The sequence below is a fragment of the Mya arenaria genome, chromosome 7, assembly GCF_026914265.1.
Source record: "Mya arenaria isolate MELC-2E11 chromosome 7, ASM2691426v1".
Lineage (NCBI taxonomy): Eukaryota > Metazoa > Mollusca > Bivalvia > Myida > Myidae > Mya > Mya arenaria.
In genome coordinates, this window is record NC_069128.1 from 67081152 (window position 1) to 67107023 (window position 25872).

At 37.5% G+C, this 25872-nt stretch overlaps 1 protein-coding gene across 1 annotated transcript; it reads left to right on the forward strand.

Moving 5' to 3' along the window:
• The first annotated feature begins 12878 nt into the window (after nucleotides 1-12878).
• On the forward strand, nucleotides 12879-24849 carry LOC128241423 (40S ribosomal protein S27). The gene is made up of 4 exons (XM_052958342.1): nucleotides 12879-12977; nucleotides 20334-20442; nucleotides 21286-21396; nucleotides 24604-24849. Exons 1-4 carry the CDS (start codon nucleotides 12972-12974, stop codon nucleotides 24630-24632), a joined length of 255 nt encoding a protein of 84 aa, XP_052814302.1. The 5' UTR covers nucleotides 12879-12971; the 3' UTR covers nucleotides 24633-24849.
• Nucleotides 24850-25872: the final 1023 nt, after the last annotated feature.

A 25872-nucleotide genomic window follows, 5' to 3' on the forward strand; every position in this document is an offset into this window, starting at 1 on the left:
TTTCGTACGCAGATAGGTTTATATGGCTTAAAACATTGTATGAACATTTTGACATTTAGGAACCCGATTTCCGCGAAGGGAGATAACTCTAAGCAACTTTTAGAAATTATTGCGCAATCGATGTGCCCTCACGTAAACATGACAGATTGAACTAATAGACGCTTTATCATTGGTTTGATTATTCGCCGAATTCAACACAAACATTTAGTATTATCTTATATATGCTTGAGACCCTTTTAATATGAAAATGTGCTCGTAGGTCACGTGCGTTTCGCTTCCGTTTGATACAAGCGATACAAGCATGTTTAATAACTCGTCACCTTAATGGAATAACTCGATATCTGCTTCTATATTTTATATGCAATTATTGAGTTTTTGCACTAGAGCGACGATATGTAAAGTTGGGTATACGGTAACAAATAAAAGAACGTTAGGTCAATGAGCTATTTTCCGACATGAATATCAAACATACACAACATAACAATTAATTGGTGACATGAAAATAAAAGCATACACTTTTGTATTTACAAAAGCCGTTAATATTTATGCAGAAAATTACAAAACGCAAGCTGGATTAGAGCACTGTAACAGTACAATTATAACAACAATTAGTTATCCCAGCTACGGCCAGTCCACACGTGCACGGTTCCATGGGTTCCTCAAGTTGACACAAACCACTGTATAATGGTTAATTCTTTCAATACATTTGAAATTTTAGTTTGATAATCAATTTTCAAAACGCCCGCTGAAATCTTTTTTTTTAATGCCACATCTTATCCAGTAGATTTAAACAATCCCACTTAAACAAAACTCCTTTTCCATAAAGGCAAAGTAGGGGCGGGTCCAGAAATTGACGTTGGGGGGGGGGGCGTTATATGGGGGCACAACCCTTTGAAATTCGCCTCTCCCCCAGAAATTATTTTCTTTTTAAATAGTGGCAGGGGGTACAGTACTGCTACAGTATATGGAAAATATACCGCAATACCGCTAGACCCCCAGGTCTTAGCATTTCTTTCTCCTCATATATATATGTCTATTTCCCATATACCGTAGCAATAACATTAACATTTGCATCGAGTAAATTGAAAACTGATTGCTGGCGTCTTCTTACCGAAGTCATTAATCAACCTTTTTTCAAAAATTCAGATTCAAAATACAGAAAATGCATCTGCGTTTACTTTAAATGCAGAGCTCAGTATGCTTATTTACCATGAATTAGGAAATTTCCAGCTTTCTTCACTTATTTCAACTTGTGTTTTTATCTTTTTATATAATTATATCGTCTTGACGTGTAATGATACGCACATTTGATTTTTAATACTGCAGAAAATGCATTTGCTTGTGCTCGTTGAATAGTAGTACTGGTGATATTTTACCTTGTAATCAAGACACTTCCTATGATGTTCCATTGCCTTCTCCTCTGTCCCATTTCCTACCCCACTTTTCGGCTTCCCTTTCCATAACTCACCTTTGCTTCCCCCTTTTCTATCCCTGAACTGTTTTCTAGCTTCCAATCTCTCATATTTTCTTTGTACCTTCTCCTACCCCTTTCCTATATCACCCATCCCTTTCTTACCCCATTCCCTCCTTTCCTATATCACCCATCCCTTTCTTACCCCATTCCCTCCTTTCCTATATCACCCACCCCTTTCTTACCCCATTCCCTCCTTTCCTATATCACCCACCCCTTTCTTACCCCATTCCCTCCTTTCCTATATCACCCATCCCTTTCTTATCCCATTCCCTCCTTTCCTATATCACCCACCCCTTTCTTACCCCATTCCCTCCTTTCCTTTATCACCCACCCCTTTCTTACCCCATTCCCTCCTTTCCTATATCACCCATCCCTTTCTTACCCCATTCCCTCCTTTCCTATATCACCCATCCCTTTCTTACCCCATTCCCTCCTTTCCTATATCACCCATCCCTTTCTTACCCCATTCCCTCCTTTCCTATATCACCCACCCCTTTCTTACCCCATTCCCTCCTTTCCTATATCACCCATCCCTTTCTTACCCATTCCCTCCTTTCCTATATCACCCATCCCTTTCTTACCCCATTCCCTCCTTTCCTATATCACCCATCCCTTTCTTACCCATTCCATCCTTTCCTATATCACCCATCCCTTTCTTACCCCATTCCATCCTTTCCTATATCACCCACCCCTTTCTTACCCCATTCGCTCCTTTCCTATATCACCCACCCCTTTCTTACCCCATTCCCTCCTTTCCTATATCACCCATCCCTTTCTTACCCATTCCATCCTTTCCTATATCACCCATCCCTTTCTTACCCATTCCCTCCTTTCCTATATCACCCATCCCTTTCTTACCCCATTCCATCCTTTCCTATATCACCCATCCCTTTCTTACCCATTCCATCCTTTCCTATATCACCCATCCCTTTCTTACCCCATTCCCTCCTTTCCTATATCACCCACCCCTTTCTTACCCCATTCCCTCCTTTCCTATATCACTCATCCCTTTCTTACCCCATTCCCTCCTTCCCTATCCAACATCCTCCTCCTCTTTCAATCCTCTCATATTTTCTGTATACCATATCATTCTCTCATTTTCTATCTCGTTCACCCTTTCGTATATTACATCTTAATTTCTTCTCTTTCAAACTTCTCCCGTTTCCTCTAAATGATTTTCACCCCGTCCTATCTCTATCTAATCTCACCCGCCCCATCTGTTCTATATTACCTTTCACCTTTCTTAATATATCACGCGTTTGCTTTTTTCATACATCGGTGTTTAATATCACCTTTCCTACCTCGTATTTCCCTCACCGTATTTTATCTATCATTCTTTTTTGCATATCTCCCTATCTCCTCTTTCTTTTCCCCTTTCCCCTCGCACATTTAGCATTTCCCTCGCACTGTGTCCATCTCATTACATTCTCTCTTCCATCTCTCCTTCTCTCATTTATTCTCTCCCCGACACTTCTGTTGAACTTGTCCATCTTCAAGTCAAATACTGACTGACTGCATGAATATACCAGAATAAATGCACCATTTGTTTATTCTTTGTCCACAAACCTCCCCGTATTTCTTTATACGTTATACCATTTGTACAAGAGTCTCTGTACATAATGCCTAGATGATACGACTCTACATAAGATTGATCCGGCTGGACCTTTAGCATATTGTAAACACATGGGCCCAGGGGCGATCCAGGAATTGACGTAAGGGGCGTGACTTTTTGACACGCGTCCCTCCCCCAATTCCGACAGTATTTGTCATAAACGGTTTGCATGGCGGTTTGGAGTTACTCCCTGAAGAAAACTTTAACCATTTGTAGTCAGAAATGGTGCATTTTTGAGCGTGTATTATTACTTTTTAACCTCCCATATTGAAATAAAAAGTAGACTTGGACGATTTTCCGGGGGGGGGGGGGCGCCGGGTGCGACCCCTCTAAATACGCTAGTATGGGCCTAATGTCTGTAGAAGGTTATTTCGAAACCACTCCCCTTTGTTGCTGTGGTCAAATGTTAACATGCGTTCTATTGGGTTTTACACGAGGTTTTTTGGGGGCCATGAGGTCTTTTTCAGGGGTGCTTTCTCAGGGCCTCTCAAAACGTTAATGTACTAGTATAGTGATTTCTTCCTAGGTACCAGACTCGAGCGTGATTCTATTAAAGAAATTAGTAATAACCAGCTTATAACATGAACCTCTGCCACAAGGGACGACAATCTTCATTTCGAGGGCTTAGTGCAACCCCAGATCTGTTTGCATCGTACAGCCTAGTGCGGATGGCATAATTGGCTACGGAACCCATACAATAGTGGGTTGGTCGTATACATTAGTAGTACTATATAAACAAACAAAAACTGACGTAAACTATGACCGTAGACGAAAGGCAAATATTTTTACAGTGGTCCGGTCGACTTACCGAAAGCGTCCCACGATTCAGTTACGTTTCCAGGAGATGGCGATAAAGGGTGTGCTACTTCGGAAACGAAACTTTGGGGATGTGCCAGCGAAATAAATGCACGATTAAAATGGTTGGTGATTTTGGCTAATTTAAGTCTGAACTGGTACATTCTGGTGTGATATATGTATAGTTTCCGAAATTGACATAAAACGTTACATTCAATAGTTTACCACGTGATAAATTACGTCTAGTAAATGCTAAGTCGGAAAGCAATATTTTGCTTCCAAAAAAGACTTTAAACAAAGATAACTTTACTATTTATTCATCCTATGAAATGAAACATGGCGCAGTCTACGCCGATTACACAGGTCTGCCTTCTGTCTTTTATGAGAGTTTGATTGAGAGTTTACTTTCTTAAAACACTTCGACAAACCTTTTCACAAAACCGCCACCTGATGTAACACTGTCAAAACATTATTTTGGAAAGAGGTTTGTCGAAGTGTTTGAGGAAACTAATCACCAAATCAAACTCTGGTAATAAAACGAAGGCGGGGCTCTTTAAGTTGCATAGACTGCCCTTTGTTTCATTTAAAATGGTAAAGCAAAGGAAAAGTTATCTTTGTTTCAAGTAATCATTCGAATCAAAATGTTGCCTTCCGATGTAGCATTTGCGACGTAATTTGTCACGTGGTATACACACACCGGTTTAAGGGTGAGGGGACGGGTGGGAAGGATAAAACGTATTTTAGCAAAACGCAGTCAGACCCGGGATTGAACTCGGGTATTCCGGACCCGAAGCACTGCAGTTGAGCCATTGTGGAGGTCATCCTTTGAAAATAACCTGGCCAAGTCCAAATCCCGGGTGGTGGGGGTCTTACAGGGCCTGCGTGAAATTATGTCCGTCGGGAATCACCCTCTATCATATACCCCCACCCCGCGCCCGCTCCTGCCCCGGTATATATGTGCGCAATGCACACTTTGGCCTATTTATTTCCCTACAACGGTATAATAAACGTATAAGATATACAAGTATACAATACAATGCAGTGTTCCATCACCGACATGTGGTTATGGGTACATTGTGTACGGGACATGTATTTGATATACAAGTATACAATACAATGCAGTGTTTCATCAAGGGCATGTGGTTATGGGTCCATTGTTTACGGGACACTTTTTTAATATACAAGTATACAATACAATGCAGTGTTCCATCACCGATATGTGGTTATGGGTCCATTGTGTACGGGACACGTATAAGATATACAAGTATACAATACAATGCAGTGTTCCATCACCGACATGTGGTTATGGGTCCATTGTGTACGGGACAGGTATTTGATATACAGGTATACAATACAATGCAGTGTTCCATCACCGACATGTGGTTATGGGTCCATTGTGTACGGGACATGTATTTGATATACAAGTATACAAAACAATGCAGTGTTTCATCAAGGGCATGTGGTTATGGGTCCATTGTGTACGGGACAGGTATTTGATATACAAGTATACAAAACAATGCAGTGTTCCATCACTGACATGTGGTTATGGATCCATTGTGTACGGGACACTTTTTTAATATACAAGTATACAATACAATGCAGTGTTCCATCACCGATATGTGGTTATGGTCCATTGTGTACGGGACAGGTATTTGATATACAAGTATACAATACAATGCAGTGTTCCATCACCGACATGTGGTTATGGGTCCATTGTGTACGGGACAGGTATTTGATATACAGGTATACAATACAATGCAGTGTTTCATCACGGGCATGTGGTTATGGATCCATTGTGTACGGGACACGTATAAGATATACAAGTATACAATGCAATGCAGTGTTCCATCACCGATATGTGGTTATGGGTCCATTGTGTACGGGACAGGTATTTGATATACAGGTATACAATACAATGCAGTGTTTCATCACCGACATGTGGTTATGGGTCCATTGTGTACGGGACAGGTATTTGATATACAGGTATACAATGCAATGCAGTGTTCCATCACCGACATGTGGTTATGGGTCCATTGTGTACGGGACAGGTATTTGATATACAGGTATACAATGCAATGCAGTGTTCCATCACCGATATGTGGTTATGGGTCCATTGTGTACGGGACAGGTATTTGATATACAGGTATACAATGCAATGCAGTGTTCCATCACCGATATTTGGTTATGGGTCCATTGTGTACGGGACAGGTATTTGATATACAGGTATACAATACAATGCAGTGTTTCATCACCGACATGTGGTTATGGGTCCATTGTGTACGGGACAGGTATTTGATATACAGGTATACAATGCAATGCAGTGTTCCATCACCGATATGTGGTTATGGGTCCATTGTGTACGGGACAGGTATTTGATATGCAAGTATACAATACAATGCAGTGTTCCATCACGGGCATGTGGTTATGGGTCTATTGTGTACGGGACTCGTATCTGATATACAAGTATTCAATACAATGCAGTGTTCTATCACAGGCATATGATTATGGTCCATTGTGTACGGGACAGGTATTTGATATGCAAGTATACAATACAACGCAATGTTTCATCACGGGCATGTGGTTATGGGTCCATTGTGTACGGGACAGGTATTTGATATACATGTATACAATACAATGCAGTGTTTCATCACCGACATGTGGTTATGGGTCCATTGTGTACGGGACAGGTATTTGATATACAGGTATACAATACAATGCAGTGTTTCATCACCGACATGTGGTTATGGGTCCATTGTGTACGGGACAGGTATTTGATATACAAGTATACAAAACAATGCAGTGTTTCATCAAGGGCATGTGGTTATGGGTCCATTGTGTACGGGACACTTATATGATATACATGTATACAATACACTGCAGTGTTTTATCACCGACATGTGGTTATGGGTCCATTGTGTACGGGACACTTATATGATATACATGTATACAATACAATGCAGTGTTCCATCACCGACATGTGGTTATGGGTCCATTGTGTACGGGACAGGTATTTGATATACAGGTATACAATACAATGCAGTGTTCCATCACCGACATGTGGTTATGGGTCCATTGTGTACGGGACAGGTATTTGATATACAAGTATACAATACAATGCAGTGTTCCATCACCGACATGTGGTTATGGTCCATTGTGTACGGGACACGTATTTGATATACAAGTATACAATGCAATGCAATATTCCATCACGGACATATGTTTATGGGTACATTGTGTACGGGACTCGTTTTTAATATACAAATATACAATACAACGCAGTGTTATCACGGACATATGCTTTTGGTTTCACTGTGTACGGGACTCGTATTTGATATAAAATAATACATTATGATGCAGTATTCCTTCATCTACACATGGTTATGGGTCCATTGTGTACGGGACAGGTATTTGATATACAGGTATACAATACAATGCAGTGTTCCATCGCGGACATATGGTTATGGGTCTATTGTGTACGGGACTCGTATCTGATATACAAGTATTCAATACAATGCAGTGTTTTATCACAGGCATATGATTATGGTCCATTGTGTACGGGACAGGTATTTGATATGCAAGTATACAATACAATGCAGTATTCCATCACGGACATATGGTTATGGTCCATTGTGTACGGGACAGGTATTTGATATACAAGTATACAAAACAATGCAGTGTTCCATCGCGGACATATGATTATGGGTCCATTGTGTACGGGACAGGTATTTATATATAAGTATACAATACAATGCAATGTTTCATCACGGACATATGGTTATGGGTTCATTGTGTACAGGACACGTATTTGATATACAAGTATACAATACAATTTAATGTTCCATCACAGACAAGTGATTATGGGTCCATTGTCACGGTACGGGACACGTATTTGATTTACAAGTATAAAATACAATGCAGTGTTTCTTGTACAGGAATAAAAAAAAGTTTTTTTTTGTTTGGTCATTTTATTATATAAATAATCCAATTAGTTTACTGGGAAGGCCAAAGAAAGTCCTAAATGTTTCCAATAACACCACGAAAACAAATAGGGTAGGTAGGTAGGAATAACATTTTTACTCTTTTTTTTCGAGAACAGGTATTCTGTACCCAACTGACCTATATCAGGGTATATCCCTATTGTACACAATTTTAAATATGAAATGATCAACGTTTAACATGTTTACTGAAAAAATGGACATGTTTAGGTAAATACGAAAAAATATCCTCACTACGGCAAAAAAAGTGTAGGGTCGGGAGAGAAAGATAGGGTCAGTCGGGTTAGTGGGGGTCGGGAGAGAAAGATAGGGTCAGTCGGGTTAGTGGGGGTCGGGAGAGAAAGATAGGGTCAGTCGGGTTAGTGGGGGTCGGGAGGGAAAGATAGGGTCAGTCGGGTTAGTGGGGGTCGGGAGAGAAAGATAGGGTCAGTCGGGTTAGTGGGGGTCGGGAGAGAAAGATAGGGTCAGTCGGGTTAGTGGGGGTCGGGAGAGAAAGATAGGGTCAGTCGGGTTAGTGGGGGTCGGGAGAGAAAGATAGGGTCAGTCGGGGTAGTGGGGGTCGGGAGAGAAAGATAGGGTCAGTCGGGTTAGTGGGGGTCGGGAGGGAAAGATAGGGTCAGTCGGGTTAGTGGGGGTCGGGAGAGAAAGATAGGGTCAGTCGGGTTAGTGGGGGTCGGGAGAGAAAGATAGGGTCAGTCGGGTTAGTGGGGGTCGGGAGAGAAAGATAGGGTCAGTCGGGTTAGTGGGGGTCGGGAGGGAAAGATAGGGTCAGTCGGGTTAGTGGGGGTCGGGAGAGAAAGATAGGGTCAGTCGGGTTAGTGGGGGTCGGGAGAGAAATATAGGGTCAGTCGGGTTAGTGGGGGTCGGGAGAGAAAGATAGGGTCAGTCGGGTTAGTGGGGGTCGGGAGAGAAAGATAGGGTCAGTCGGGGTAGTGGGGGTCGGGAGAGAAAGATAGGGTCAGTCGGGTTAGTGGGGGTCGGGAGAGAAAGATAGGGTCAGTCGGGTTAGTGGGGGTCGGGAGAGAAAGATAGGGTCAGTCGGGTTAGTGGAAAAAACTTCTTTATTACGCCTAGATGCTGAACATTAAGTTATATTAAAGATGCACTCTCACTCCCAAATGAGACTTACCACAATCAATACAATTGTTTTAATATACCAAATAGGATGAATAAATGTCGAAAACAGTGGTTGTTATGAATGATACCTAGTTTAATTTGAAAGAAATGAGCATAAAACACAGTATTTCCACCTTATGAGACCATAGTAGACCACAGTAAATCCTTGAGCATTCACCAATAATTTAATATTTTTGTCCTTTCTGCTATTACACTAACGGCTACAATCTTGTTATCAGTAATAAATAGTTTCCATAAATGCATTATTTAGTTTTAAGTTAAAGGTTTATCACTCAAAAAATAGGTTTTGTATACATATGTGTATGTATTAATTTTGAATAAGAGTGTCACTTTAAAAATAAATCTTCGTCATTTCGTCATTATTTAGTTGCTTTAAGGTGTCACCACAGTTCCAGAGTACAATACAATATTTATCATAAAAATGATTACATCAATAGTTTGCTATCAAGCTCTATAGAAATAGTATTGCTAAACTAGTAATCAATTATAAATGAATAAACCATTATATTAAGTTTTAAATATCCCTGCGAAAATACAAAAGAACTTTTGCAAGTATCGGAACATTTTCTGAACAGGTGCTTATTGTACGCACAGTAGAAGTCCAAACGTATAAATGTCTATCTAAACAGGCCTATCTAAACTTATGATTTGAACTATGAAGTGGTACAGTGTTATGTCGCTTTCTTACCTGGCGTTATAAGATGAACGACAAAAACACATGCATTGTACTGTACATGCACAGTATGTTAAGAGTGTATTGGTAAAGCCAAATAAAATATTTAGTTTCTCAGGTATTGCCGCGTTTTTTTTATATAAAAAGGTATTGATTATCTATATCCCTTAAGGCTTTCTATTTTGATATTAACCACATACATTCCTATTGATTTGCGCAAACAAATGCGACCGCGTTAGACAGTTGGCCGATTAATGCAGTGTGATTTGATGGGAATTCATTCCTGCTTTGGTGGCATTAGACCTGTACAAAATTTAGTGACATTTACAATAAAATATTATTTTTTTTCTTCAGATTTATCAAAGGGGTCACTCCTACCAACTGTCTAGCATAAAATAACTATCAATTACTGCAGTTTAACAATGTCAGAAAAACTCGAATGCATGTGCTTTATATAGTAAAAACGTACGGGGGAGCGGGATTGCCAGATAAGGCGGTGGCCTTTTAAACCAGGTGACCGTTCAACCAGGTTTGACTGTATTAGCTTTTTTCTTAATTAAATTACATGTCATTTTAACATATTGCTGGCGCATACTTGGCTTCAGTTTGAAATTAGACTATATTAAAAAAAACAGCGCAACTTGCCAAGCGTGAAGAACTGAATATTGAATTTGCCTGAACTAAATCATGATAGAGCCATATCTAAAACTGGACAACACACGTCGAGTTTATATATTACAATATAAACACACATGTATTGGCTATCCGAATGAACATTTTTAAAGTACTTCGCTGTTTATTTATCTATTTATCTTAATGATTGAAGCAGGGATTTGTTTCTTCTTAAAAGACTAGACACCAGATGATACAATTGTAAGAAAAAAGAAATTGTCAAAATCATACATAAAAATGATATCGTTGTGTACAACGCATTGAATCTATTTACACTCTCACCCGGGCAAGGCCCATCCGACAGGTGCTCCGATAATATCTTTAGTCATTTTAGGTTTTTGTAGCAAAGTGCACAGACAAAATGTAACCGGCTTGGTTAGAGCTACCCTGGTTCTTTAAATAACGTGTAATAGTGTATAGCAGTGGCACACGGGACCCCCATTTAACGTCCCTCCCGGAAGACGATTAGTATTTTAGTGGTGCGACGTGGAATCGAATCTGCGACCCCTGCATGGATAGAGAGTCAATTTTAAAAGTGTGTTACCACTAGACCACAAATCAGCCTCTCGACGATCGTCAGGTGGTTTGTAAACCTATTTATACGTGGGCTCGTGCAAGGTCCATTCGGCGAGTGCTCTGATAAGAGTGTCAGTCATTTTAGTTTTTTGGAGCAAAGTGCACAGACGGAATGTCACCCTGCATGGTTAGGGCTACCCTGGTTCTTTAACGTACACCAGTGTATAACACCCACATACGGGACCCCTAATTTTTGTCGAACCAGCGAACACATGATTGACAGTCACGGATTCGCCACCGATGACCGTCAACTTAAAACCCGCAGCAGATTAAGCACCAATCGGAACATCCCGGTCAATATCCAACATAATTGACTATATCCCTAAGCTTACCACGGAGATGCCCGAGTTGTAAGGATTGACTTAGCACGACATATAGAAAATAAAAACAAATTTTCTTCCTACGAAACAAGTACAGTTAGGACGGTGTGTTTTTATTGTTCGTCAAATGAAATATGTTCATGTAAACTCAAAAAAAAAATAAATGATGAAACAACTTCATATAAATATTTATATTAGGTGTATTACACTTATTCGGTTCCCTAACGAAACTAACCGTGAACTGACATCCAATCATCGGAAACACGGGAAAGCATGTACTGTTATACATCACGATCTTACACTTTTAAAACTAGCAACTATCTATCTGTAAATATACGCATTCTGGGCTTGTGATATTTCATAGGGAATTATCATAGATATAAAAATGATATTTTACTGTTGCAAACGGTGAAATAACATTTTGAGTGTGTTCACTATTTTGAAATTCAAACGGCCCGCTCTCAAGTTCCAACGCCCTCGTGCACATTCCTGGAACACACTTTCAACGACGTCGATTAGTTCCAAATGACGTTACGTTTGCATACAATTTGTTGCACTTTTCTAAAAATCTACAATTAAATGTCATTTTATATCCTTTTCAGGCATATAATAAAAGAAAAAGGGGTTCAGTGTAAGACCGCTGTACATTTCACCTCTTGAACTCCAAAAGTAAACATTTCACGATATAGCTTTTAGTGCTCATGTCAGGGGCGTACCTAGGCATACTCTAGTATGCCCGGGCGTACAATGAAATCAGTAAGTTTCCCTGATATGGCAAATATTTGAATCTTAAAATAAGGCTAATGAGTGTTTAAATTATACATGCCATGATTTTACAAATTACAATTAACTGTCACCTCACAGAATGTTGCTGTTCGGAATACTTGACTATGATTCTGTTGTTACTGACTTATTTCAACTTCGCCTTATTAGGAGACCTCTCTGCCTTAATTAAGCCATATTCTATTTTGGAGACCAAAATAAAGAAAAAAATGTATATGTTGACGACTCACTCAAGTATACATGCGTATAATTAAAAAAGCTTTAGATACAACTCTGCATGCACGCGGTGAAAATTAATACAATAATAGTACGGTCTTAATTACACTGAACCATGGACCTATACTGTAAACCAGGTTTATAGGTCCGTGACTGAACCATACAATTATCCTCTATATAATGATTAACATTATCACTTCTTTAAAGAAAACACACCTAATCCTATCTAATTTAAGCCTACTCGAACACAATATAGGTGTTTTCTTTGATTTGAAAGTACAGGGGGGCTGTTTCTGGACCGGGCCTTTCTAGAACTGGTCAGCTTTTGATCCGACTCCTATAACTACTACTCCTAACGCATTATTGAAATAAATAAATGGAAACGAACTGCTGTATTGTATGTCTTTTTACAAACTTAATCAGCAGTTAATTATTGATCTTTATTTTTTATGAATTATACAATCACAAATCAATTCGTTGTCTGGGGTGCTACCTTAATTAAGACTATGTCGACTTGTTGTGAAATACCCGAGTACGAATCGGCCATTTTGTTGCGCAATGTTTTGGTAAGCACAATTTGGTTGCGAGCGCTATTTTTAGATTACAACGTATATATTTAGGACAATTTTCGTTGAACCCGTCTACTTTGCGTTGCTGATTTACCACGTGCAAACCCCATGCAACTTCCTTTTCTATTCGGTTCACGAAAACTGTAAACATGCCAGTGAGTATCTCTGAAATAAATGAAGTTTTCTCTCTCTTCGCTGTTAAACTTTGCAAGCTATTGAGTGACATTGTTTAACATATTTCTTAAGCTTCATTTTTGTGCGTTTTTATGTGTAATGATGTTTTCTTAATGTGCATATTTGGATTAGAAATCAGGTTGTCGGAATCAAAGAAATGTCACATTTTACGAGGAGATTTGTCATCGCGTGTTTACAATTACTTGTGCCTTTGAGAGTGACATCTGTCATTGTACCCGATTGCAGCATTTCTAATCATTCTTTTGAATTCATAAAATGGAATGCAGAAAAAATGGAAACTGAAAGATTAATGCACCAGTCAATTGTAACCACGGACCCCCCAGGTCCGGGGGGGTACATAGAATTACCGGAATCTCCCTAACTACCAAAATCCACCGGAATCTACCGGAATCCCCTGAGAAATAACTTAAATTTAAAACTTAATATTGTTTTAGTTTATATAAATGTTTGGAGGTGTTTTAATTATTTACTACCCATTATATATCATTATGAGCGTATGTACGTACATACTATCTGAAAGGGTACGGGGATTCCGGTAGTTTTCATGTCAGTATACAACGACTATAATGAGTATAAGTCTGTATTTAAGGAATATGGATAAGGATTCCGGTAGTTTACCGCTGATTATGTTATGACCAAGCTACCGGAATCCCCTGTGAATTACTAAAATGACTAAATTTCAATACTATTTCAAGTATTTTAATGCTTGAATATAGAATGAAGTAAGAGTTTTAATCTAAAAGTGACAAGGATTCCGGTAGTTTACCGCTGATTATGTTTTGACCAAGCTACCGGAATCCCCTGTGAATTACTAAAATGACTAAATTTCAATACTATTTCAAGTATTTTAATGCTTGAATATAGAATGAAGTAAGAGTTTTAATCTAAAAGTGACAAGGATTCCGGTAGTTTACCGCTGATTATGTTTTGACCAAGCTACCGGAATCCCCTGTGAATTACTAAAATAACTAAATTTCAATACTGTTTCAAATATGTTAATGCTTGAATATAGAATGAATTAAGAGTTTTAATCTGAAAGTGACAAGGATTCCGGTAGTTTACCGCTGATTATGTTATGACCAAGCTACCGGAATCCCCTGTGAATTACTAAAATAACTAAATTTCAATACTATTTCAAGTATTTTAATGCTTAAATATAGAAAGAAGTAAGAGTTTTAATCTAAAAGTGACAAGGATTCCGGTAGTTTACCGCTGATTATGTTTTGACCAAGCTACCGGAATCCCCTGTGAATTACTAAAATAACTAAATTTCAATACTGTTTCAAGTATGTTAATGCTTGAATATAGAATGAAGTAAGAGTTTTAATCTAAAAGTGACAAGGATTCCGGTAGTTTACCGCTGATTATGTTTTGACCAAGCTACCGGAATCCCCTGTGAATTACTAAAATAACTAAATTTCAATACTGTTTCAAGTATGTTAATGCTTGAATATAGAATGAATTAAGAGTTTTAATCTGAAAGTGACAAGGATTCCGGTAGTTTACCGCTGATTATGTTATGACCAAGCTACCGGAATCCCCTGTGAATTACTAAAATAACTAAATTTCAATACTATTTCAAGTATTTTAATGCTTAAATATAGAAAGAAGTAAGAGTTTTAATCTAAAAGTGACAAGGATTCCGGTAGTTTACCGCTGATTATGTTATGACCAAGCTACCGGAATCCCCTGTGAATTACTAAAATAACTAAATTTCAATACTGTTTCAAATATGTTAATGCTTGAATATAGAATAAGGTAAGAGTTTTAATCTAAAAGTGACAAGGTACCGGTAGTTTACCGCTGATTATGTTATGACCAAACTACCGGAATCCCCTGTGAATTACTAAAATAACTAAATTTCAATACTATTTCAAGTATTTTAATGCTTGAATATAGAAAGAAGTAAGAGTTTTAATCTAAAAGTGACAAGGATTCCGGTAGTTTACCGCTGATTATGTTTTGACCAAACTACCGGAATCCCCTGCGAATTACTAAAATAACTAAATTTCAATACTGTTTCAAGTATGTTAATGCTTGAATATAGAATGAAGTAAGAGTTTTAATCTGAAAGTGACAAGGATTCCGGTAGTTTACCGCTGATTATGTTATGACCAAGCTACCGGAATCCCCTGTGAATTACTAAAATAACTAAATTTCAATACTATTTCAAGTATTTTAATGCTTGAATATAGAATAAAGTGAAAGGAAAGGGCTTACTAGGTCTTCATTGTATTACCACCCTAGTGATTAAGGGCCCCAACAACAGGTACACGGCGTATACAATGAAAACTTCGTATAGCTTAACTATCCTTCTTCGTCCGTTTTGTCAATGTAGTAGTTCTGTCATTCACCTTCCTTCTTCTTTGTCCGGGTTTCCTACCAAGGGTCTTTGGGGCCACAAGTGTAACCTGTCCGTTAGTTGACGTCAGTAGACGTGGGTTCGTGAACAGGTGATTGCGGTACTTGGAAAAGTGCCGTGACCTTTGTTCTAATGTCATAGTAACCCAGTCTGTTTTAGTCAGTTTGAACTTTTCATGAGTCGGGGCAAGTCGGAACTCGCCCGTGCCGATTATGGCACTGCGGAGTTCGGCAAATTGACCTCGTACAAGTCTGTGTATTGCATCGATCAGGTCTGTAAGAGATTTTGACTTCCACTCTATCAATTGTTTTAACACGTGGTTGATCGATTCGCAGTTATTGTTCGTCCAGTTCGCCCCAATCAGGTCATGTCTGACGGGATGGTTGACCTTTGTTTTCAGGATCGGCTCTAGAGGTTGTGTTTATTACTGTAGTCTGGTCAATATGTTCATCTGAGGGTGTGTTTATTACTGTAGTCTGGTCAATACTGTCCATGTCATCATCTATAATCAGATCTATGGTAGTCTCATCATCATCATCAGCATTATCTATTCCTACTAGTGGGACGAAGTGATTTGGGGCATAATGATTCCAGGTAGAGGGGCGTGCCGCCCGACTACACATAATTAGAGCATCAGTAGGCTGGTCTGTAACGCCACGACCAACAACCCGACGGGTATATGGGTCGGACGAAAGGTAAGAATTTACCTGTGGTGGGTAATAAGAACCGATGCATCTTTGAAGAACTGCACTAATTGCATACAGATGTATGAGCTCTGATTCTGTGTTTATAAAAATGGAATCATGCACTACCTTAGTGTAATCACTTGTAAAAAGCCGACTGTCAGTAAAGAAATTTTCGACATCATAATAATATTCGTTTTCTAACAATTCAATGCAACTAAAAGTCTCAGCAATACATGATTGTCTTGACTGCCTGTCTCTATCAATGAGCATGCCCGATATAGGCAGTTGCCGTCGCCAATGATTTCCAAGGGCTTTCTAGTATGCAGCATGACGGGGTGGTAATGTTTTAGGATGCATGTGGCGACGGGATCAGTGTTATTCACACAAGATGATTAGAAGGCCAACTTTATAAACCTCTAGCAGTTTTCTTTCGTTCCGTGCCACTCTACTTAATTACAATGACTAAATGACCATAAGCAATAATTAGAGTTTAAGTTCTCAAAAACTATGCTAAGAGGTACCTGATAATTAGGAAAGAAATGATATTGTTCAATGTATGTGCTTGTAAGAGATAAAATATATATAATAAGATATATGAGAATATCAAAACAATTCACGCAATTAGATGTAAATCAATTTTCAAATGTGTGAAATTTATCAGAACTTAACTGCAATAAAATGAATTGGCCCCGGGAAATGACCCACAATAAAATCCCTAATCTGATCGATACTGTGTATTCGCGCTATATATTGGCCCCCAATAAAAACCCTTATCGGATCGATTGATACGAGGACAGATTGACAGGTCATGTTTTGAGCAAAAAAAGAAAGAAATATGGTGCTGAAATCATTTCTTAGGTCGACAAGTTAAAAGCATATGAAAAATTACATTCATTCCACGTTAACAAAGTAACTTTTAAAATCGACCCATGCATATATTTCGACAATAAATAACGTTAAGGTGCGTTTGGGGGCATCTGTGTTTTGAACAATAACTATAATTTCTCAAACCACTCATTGTTTTAGTATACAAATTGTCACATTGCTGTGGCAAAGGAAAGGGCAATCAAATTCTGGTTAAAAATTATGCATAAATGGCGACTATCCAATGAATTATATGTATCTCGATCAGTGTAATAATATTAATGGCCATTGAGACTACGAAGAAATCTGTTATAAACCATTTAGGATTAAATTTTCGTATTGATAATTTTGATGTAACTGCCGAATACTTTCCTCTGTAAAAGTGAATTTTTTTTCTTCATAAATAAAAAGAATTCATAACCTCGCTTATTTTTGTTTACCCCATTATTGATAGCTGATGGGTTGTTTGTTAATTAAGGCCTGTTTGAACCCACTGCCTTCAGTTGAAACCTTATTCTTTCGGATAAAATAAAGAAAACCAACTTTTTTGAAGTTACAATGGGTGCCAAATCTTCTTCAATATATTAAAGCTTAAAAATACCCCAAACAACATTTAAGTATAGTTTAATTATTATTTCTCAGGGGATTCCGGTAGCTTGGTCAAATCATTATAATCGGCAATCCGACCTGCAAACTACCGGAATCCTTGTCACTTTCTGTATATGGAAATATGATTATAAAGGTGCACCTCTTAGTACATTACATATATTAAAGCTTAAAAACATCCCCAAACAACATTTAAGTATAGTTTAATTATTATTTCTCAGGGGATTCCGGTAGCTTGGTCAAATCATTATAATCGGCAATCCGACCTGCAAACTACCGGAATCCTTGTCACTTTCTGTATATGGAAATATGATTATAAAGGTATACCTCTTAGTACTTAACATATATTAAAGCTTAAAAATACCCCAAACAACATTTACGTATAGTTTAATTAGATTTTGGTACCAAAAACATTTCAGTAAAGTTTAATTATTATTTCTCAGGGGATTCCGGTAGCTTGGTCAAATCGTTATAATTGGCAATCCGACCTGAAACTACCGGAATCCTTGTCACTTTCTGTATATGGAAATATGATTATAAAGGTATACCTCTTAGTACATAACATATATTAAAGCTTAAAAACATCCCCAAACAACATTTAAGTATAGTTTAATTATTATTTCTCAGGGGATTCCGGTAGCTTGGTCAAATCATTATAATCGGCAATCCGACCTGCAAACTACCGGAATCCTTGTCACTTTCTGTATATGGAAATATGATTATAAAGGTGCACCTCTTAGTACATTACATATATTAAAGCTTAAAAACATCCCCAAACAACATTTAAGTATAGTTTAATTATTATTTCTCAGGGGATTCCGGTAGCTTGGTCAAATCATTATAATCGGCAATCCGACCTGCAAACTACCGGAATCCTTCGGCTTGTCACTTTCTGTATATGGAAATATGATTATAAAGGTATACCTCTTAGTACATTACATATATTAAAGCTTAAAAACATCCCCAAACAACATTTAAGTATAGTTTAATTATTATTTCTCAGGGGATTCCGGTAGCTTGGTCAAATCATTATAATCGGCAATCCGACCTGCAAACTACCGGAATCCTTGTCACTTTCTGTATATGGAAATATGATTATAAAGGTATACCTCTTAGTACATAACATATATTAAAGCTTAAAAATACCCCAAACAACATTTACGTATAGTTTAATTAGATTTTGGTACCAAAAACATTTCAGTAAAGTTTAATTATTATTTCTCAGGGGATTCCGGTAGCTTGGTCAAATCATTATAATCGGCAATCCGACCTGCAAACTACCGGAATCCTTGTCACTTTCTGTATATGGAAATATGATTATAAAGGTGCACCTCTTAGTACATTACATATATTAAAGCTTAAAAACATCCCCAAACAACATTTAAGTATAGTTTAATTATTATTTCTCAGGGGATTCCGGTAGCTTGGTCAAATCATTATAATCGGCAATCCGACCTGCAAACTACCGGAATCCTTCGGCTTGTCACTTTCTGTATATGGAAATATGATTATAAAGGTATACCTCTTAGTACATTACATATATTAAAGGTTAAAAACATCCCCAAACAACATTTAAGTATGATTTAATCAGATTGTGGTAGATTCCGGTGGATTCCGGTGGATTCCGGTAATAAGGGGATTCCGGTAATTCTATGGACCGGGTCCGGGGTATACCGGGGAAATGTGCCTGGTTTTTTATCTTTTAGGTGGCCCTGCAGTGCCGGGTGAATGCAATGGTTTTGTCTTCGCTTTAAATATAGGGGGGTATGGACCTTACCTATGGTCCTTGGGTTGCGGGGGCATTCGGCGGGGATTTTACCATCTGTTCGTCGCCGCAGGGCGGGGATTTTAGCCGGGGTTTGCTGGATTGAAAGTCCAAGTCCCCACTATTCCCCGGACCTGGGGGTGCCGTGGTTACAATTGTCTGGTGCATAATACAAAAATTAAAACTGTCAGGCCTTACTTTTAAGTGAGATCTGTGCGGCTGGTTCTTGCCCACAACCACTACATTTCCTCCACATTAACCTCTTTAAGATCGATCCAGACACTCTTGCTGTTTACTTTTGACACCAGCAGAGTAAACCTGAAGGTGATGTGTTCCGGGTGTGGTGCTCAGCTGGGACACTAGCAACTGAGTTAATGAAGCAGCTTGTTCTTAATCAACACACATAACATCTTTTTGTGTATCAATATTCATTAGTTGTAAGGCTTAAAATTATGTGAGAGGGTGGTATGAGGTTTTCAAAACTCCATATTCAGCATTATTCAGTGAATGCGTCAAAGTAGTTGAGGTAAATTCTATGTCAGATGTTCAGAGAATTGCTTTCATGTGTCCTAATTTTTTTGAGAGAAATTTTGATTGAAGTGTGATGTTTAATATGAAATGAAAGAAAAATCATTTTCTGTCCTGACATTTGGTGAAGTTTTCAGAATGCTTTCGATATTGTAGACGCTAATAATGCAGACTGAAACCTGTGTAATCAAAAATAATTCAGGTCTCTAATATGCTTGAAAACAAGTGTGTTGGTGATATCAATGAAAAACTTTGATACTGCGCAAGCAGACCCTAGTTAACACTGTTTTACAATAAACAACAGCCATTTTCACCAATTATATGTGAGAAATCTTGAAAATCGCTCATTAGAATTATCCCAATAAAGGTATATGATTTTAATGGCTTGGCACAAATATTGTACTTATCTTTTTTCAACCAAAAAGGGACTGGCTTCAGCCATTATCTAGAAAGTAAAAAAATAACAACAATGGAATTGTAAGGTTTAATTCTACTTGTATTTCAGCTTGCGAAAGACTTGCTTCACCCGACTGCAGAGGAGGAGAAGAGGCAGTGTAAACTCAAGAGGCTCGTGCAGAGTCCCAACAGCTACTTCATGGATGTCAAATGTCCAGGTAAAGTTTTCATTTTAATATGCATATGATATAGATTGTGGAATTACAGTACACTCAACGAGTTAGACCCACTTTCCTCGCTCACTCCGAGGGATAAAGTCGGTGAATAATAGCAATATACTGGAGCCGTCATAATCGGTTGAAAATTTTAATAAAATAAATATAACTTTAGCGTAGATTTTTATCTAGTGTCCACAGAGTTTCGCGGAGTTAACCCCTCTGAGGAACGCCGAGTTCGATATTCTTCGGTCGACTGATCACCCTCCGAGGGCCTTAATTTCAAACTCCGAGGAACGCGGACAGTCGATAAAATCATTTTGTTGTCCGCGATAGCAAAATCCGCGGAGGGAAACGGAAAGTGGGTCTAACTTGTTGAGTGTACTGTACTGACATCTTAAGAAGTGCAAACTCAATAGACGTATGACTTGGTCAACAGTATCTGCTATGTTGTCAGTCAGGACCGTCAGACAGATATCATCAGTCAATAAAATTGTGTTAATTACAATTCAACTCAACTTATAAACTTAGTTAAGATTTAATTTATAACAAATTAAAATGTCAGACACTGCTTAATCTCTAGAACTTATAATGTAATTATACATTCATACAAACTGCACATTTTGGCTGTTGAACTTAATTTTACTGCAGTTAAACTAAATTTCCAACATTTTCTCTGAACTTTATAATAGATTTAGTTTTAGTCTTTCACATCCCAAAACAAAGAGTCTTTTTCTACCGTAGCACCTGGTCTCTTTACTCGGATCCTTTATAAACCTTTGCTAAAGACCTTAATATCCATTTATATTGGGCAAATAATATTATGAAATATTAACTCCATTTCAGGCTGTTACAAAATAACCACAGTTTTCAGTCACGCCCAGACCGTGGTGTTGTGTGTCGGATGCAGTACAGTGCTGTGCCAGCCCACTGGAGGCAAGGCTAGACTCACTGAAGGTAAATACTCAGGATTTCTTCATTAAAGGGACATAATATAGGTTACACTTGATGGACGAAAAAAAGGGGAACCTGATCATTAGAATGACGTTTGCCTTGTTTGGGCAGGAGGATACGTCATTACATGTTTGTCTGCAAATACCAATCTACGTGATCATTAGAATGACGTTTGCCTTGTTTTGGCTGTAGGATACATGTTTGTCTGCAAATACCAAGTCATCTCTACGTGATCAAGAACTGTATCTACTATCCTCACTGAATTAGCATTGGTCCTAATCTTAAAACTGCCTTCTGTGCATCCAATGGGAAATAACACATTTCGGTCCAACCATATTTTATCCAATTGTCCCAAGTATTCCTGAGAGTATGGCACTCAGGGGAGCATATGTTTGACAAACATCTCTAGTTATATTTTAAATATTTGACTTAATGCCACACCAAATTAATATATTTTGTTCCTCAGATTTTTTCCAAAAAAAAATAAGGAGCGAGTGAAAGGAAAAAAAAAATATAAATATATATAACAATAATAAACTTATGTCATTTATCGTAAAACAAAAGTGAAAAAAATGTTTCCTATACTCGATAATGAAGAAAAATTATTCAATATAATTGCCCTTTAACCCATATGATCACATTCTTCACAGTGGAAAGTTTTTCAATCCATACTATTAACTAACCTGTTTTGAGTAAGCACAGATATGAATTAATAAAATTTCTAAGATATTTAAAACATACCATAATACATAATAGCCTATGAATCTTATTTTTTTATTACTGGCGTTCTTACCTTATGCATATTTTGACTTCACCTGTTACGCTATTTTCAGGCATCTAACCTTGATGAATGACATTAAATCTTCAATATATAAAAGTAATATAATTTTGAAGAAGTGATAATTTAAAATGATGGAAATTTGGACCAAGATGGGGTCAAAATTAATGCCCAACAAAAAAGCTTTGGAAGGTTATAGTTGATGATGACACAATTGTAATCAAATATTGCTGATGTTGACTTTGGGCTTTTAGATTGATATTCAAATATTATTGATCGTAAGTGCAACAAGACCTCATGGTTGGGCAAAAAAATCAATGGTTTGATTTGGAAGACATCCTTTTCAAAAACAGATAGGGATAAGTAGATTTTTTAGGCTTTATGTTAAAAAATGTTTTTGTCATCATTGGGCAATGGCATTAAAGAGATTTTCTGTTTAAAGCTTTAGAGGTTTTAAGCTGCATATTTAAACAAACATATCATATATAGAAAATACGAACAGAGCATAAAAACCCTAGGGTCAGCGCCCATTTCGTAGGAAGGGTAGGGTTACTTGAAACTGTTTTTTGGTCTTGGACTAGTTTTTAATACATTGTCATTGATAAGTCTTTGAAGCTAAATGCATTCTCTCAATGTTAAAGTACAAGGACGACTGATAAGAAATCATGGTATTCAGTGCACAAACTAAAATTCTGTACTATATGAGCCATCATTGTGTTGCTCCTTTAGTAGAGATGAGTTACCTTTCATACATCACAAGCAGATTATTGCATGAACACATTGTGTTGCTCCTTGAGTAGAGATGGGTTACCTTTCATACATCACAAGCAGATTATTGCATGAACTAAATAAAGATATTGAAGGTGTTTAAACAGTCTTCTAAGCCTTCCTTTAGTTTAGTGGGGTAAAGCCGGGCTGAGTCTACTGTTAAACCTGTCCCTGGCTTCACCAGTGCTGTCAAAATCTCACCTGTTAGATAGAAGAAATGTCCCGCAATCATGAAGTCCTTTCATGCCTGCTGCTGTTGCGCAGTCACTGTGGAGACGATTAATATCCATGACTTACCCTGAAATCTGGGTTTGAAGTTAACAATTTCAAGTTTATTGATTGGGATTTTCTGTCTTGACAATCAGAGCCAGTATTCCTAAAACATCTTGGAGTCATTTCTTTACTTCAGTCATTTTCCTAAGTTGTATCTCACTTCAAAATTACATTAGATTAATGAAAATATTTAGTCTCACTTGTCATAAGAACTTAATTCTATCTAGAATACTTTATTTTCATTAATCAAATGTAATTAACACACTTCTATTTTAAAGTCACTTGTTCATTTCTTTAAAACTGACTACCGTAAATGACTGGGTATTAGACACACTTTTCCCCTCAGAATTTGATGTAAAAAAATGCCTGCGTATAATACCCAGTAACAATTTTTTGAACTTTTTTTCTGAGGTCGATTTCAAGCCGAGAGTTTGTTTAGTTTTATGTAGAAAGGGATGTTACTCGTGTCATATTGATCGAGTATATATGGGTTAAGACGTTGAAGATCGGGATACGGTATATCGTAAGACGTTAATAATTTAAACAAAAATATTTTTCGATTAAAGTTATTAAAGTTATTTAATATTATTTTGAATAATAAATTGAATTGAACTATAATTAAACATGCATATAAAAAGCAAAGTTTCGCACTGTCAAAATATTTTTTGTCAGTTGTATGATAAGGTGTGAAAAACTTTCATTGCCTTTTGTTCTGTTTAACATACCAATACTACAAATTGATGCGATAATGGTCTTGTTTTTTCACACAATTATGCGAACTTTATTCTTTTCTGTAGGTGTTGACATTTTGAGAACAAACCCGTACAATATAAGGTTTATGCGTAACTTAACTTCATTCTCGACAGGTTACTGTCAAAAAGAAATCTTACATATTTTCATAACAGGCACCTTTCAGTGCTATCCAGAAACAAATGGTCACAATCAGTTCTTTTTAGTGCCTTTCCTAACATGAAACAAATTAAAATGAAACACATTTTGCATTTTCATTGTATGGTTTTAAAGATAACCATCGCCATTTTCACGATTTTTTTTTTCCGTCACTGTCAACAAACATGGTGGCCGAAATTGACAGACGTTTTTGACATATTTTCTATGCGTCCTTTAACCCAAAACATAGATTAAACGCTTTTTTCTCAGATTTTTCACGGATTTTTTTTGTTTGCGTCTATTACCCCTATCGTCTTTTACCCAGTCATTTACGGTACAAACTTCTTAAAAATCAACTTATGATAAGAATTGACTTAAGACATTTATTAATAACCCTGGCAATCCATCGATAAGTGTGTAACTTTTTAATAGCTAGTAGTTTGTGTCTGAAATGCTCCATTTTGTAACGATGAATCAAACTGTTTTCCATTTGTTCATTTCAGGATGCTCCTTCCGAAGGAAGCAGCACTAGACACCAAACACAACACCAGGGGGGGGACTTCAAGAAAGAAAAAATCTTAAAATGGGGCCTTGTTGCCCTGTGTAGTTGATTGATTAAACTGATGGTTAATTATGGGATTCCTAAAAAGGTCTCGTAGTTCATATCTGTGCTCCATTTTCTTTGTTAATTTATGATTACCCTGTGATCAATTGTGAAAACCATTAAAAGTCAATCATCTACATAGAAACCGGTGTCTGCTTTACTGGATATTGACCCCAATGGAGCCGTTTCATGAAAGGATTTCAGTCGTAATGTCAATAATCTGTTTCAACGTCACAAATGGCCACGCATTTCTTTTCCTCACCGTTTGTGTTTGTTTTCAATGCTTATTAAAGTTCTGTCTACTTTATTATGTAGAAAAATTATGATTTAATAAGACTAAAATTGACTAAGATCTTTTTTAAAATGGAACAGCAACAAGTAGAAAGTTGTCTTGAGGAGACGAGCTTTTTTACAGACAAGAAACGTAAAATATCTAAATAGTACCCGTTATCTTTTTACACATCAAGCAAATTGGACCCGTATTCCCTCTTACTTTATAAATAATATCAGTCCCAAAACCTTCTGCATGATGTGAAACAGGTGCGCTTTATTGTAGAAAGGCCATTTGTCAATACGGCTTCAAGCTCACTCATTGTGAAGACTTAAAGCTCGTCATTTGGGAGACTGTTCAAGCTTGGTCACTGTGAAGACTATTAAAACTCAGTCATTGCTAAGACTATTAAAGCTCGGTCATTGTGAAGACTGTTAAAGCTTGGTCATTGTTAAAACTCAGTCATTGCTAAGACTATTAAAGCTTGGTCATTGTGAAGACTGTTAAAGCTTGGTCATTGTTAAGACAGTTAAAGGTTGGTCACTGTGAAGACTGTAAAAGCTTGGTCATTGTAAAGACTGTTAAAGCTCGGCCATTGTGAAGACTGTTAAATCTTGGTCATTGTGAAGACTGTTAATGCTTGGTCATTGTGAAGACTGTTAATGCTTGGTCATTGTGAAGACTGTTAAATCTGTCATTGTGAAGACTGTTAAAGCTTGGTCATTGTTAAGACTGTTAAAACTCAGTCATTGCTAAGACTATTAAAGCTCAGTCATTGTGAAGACTGTTAAAGCTTGGTCATTGTTAAGACAGTTAAAGCTTGGTCACTGTGAAGACTGTAAAACCTTGGTCATTGTAAAGTCTGTTACAGCTCGGCCATTGTGAAGACTGTTAAAT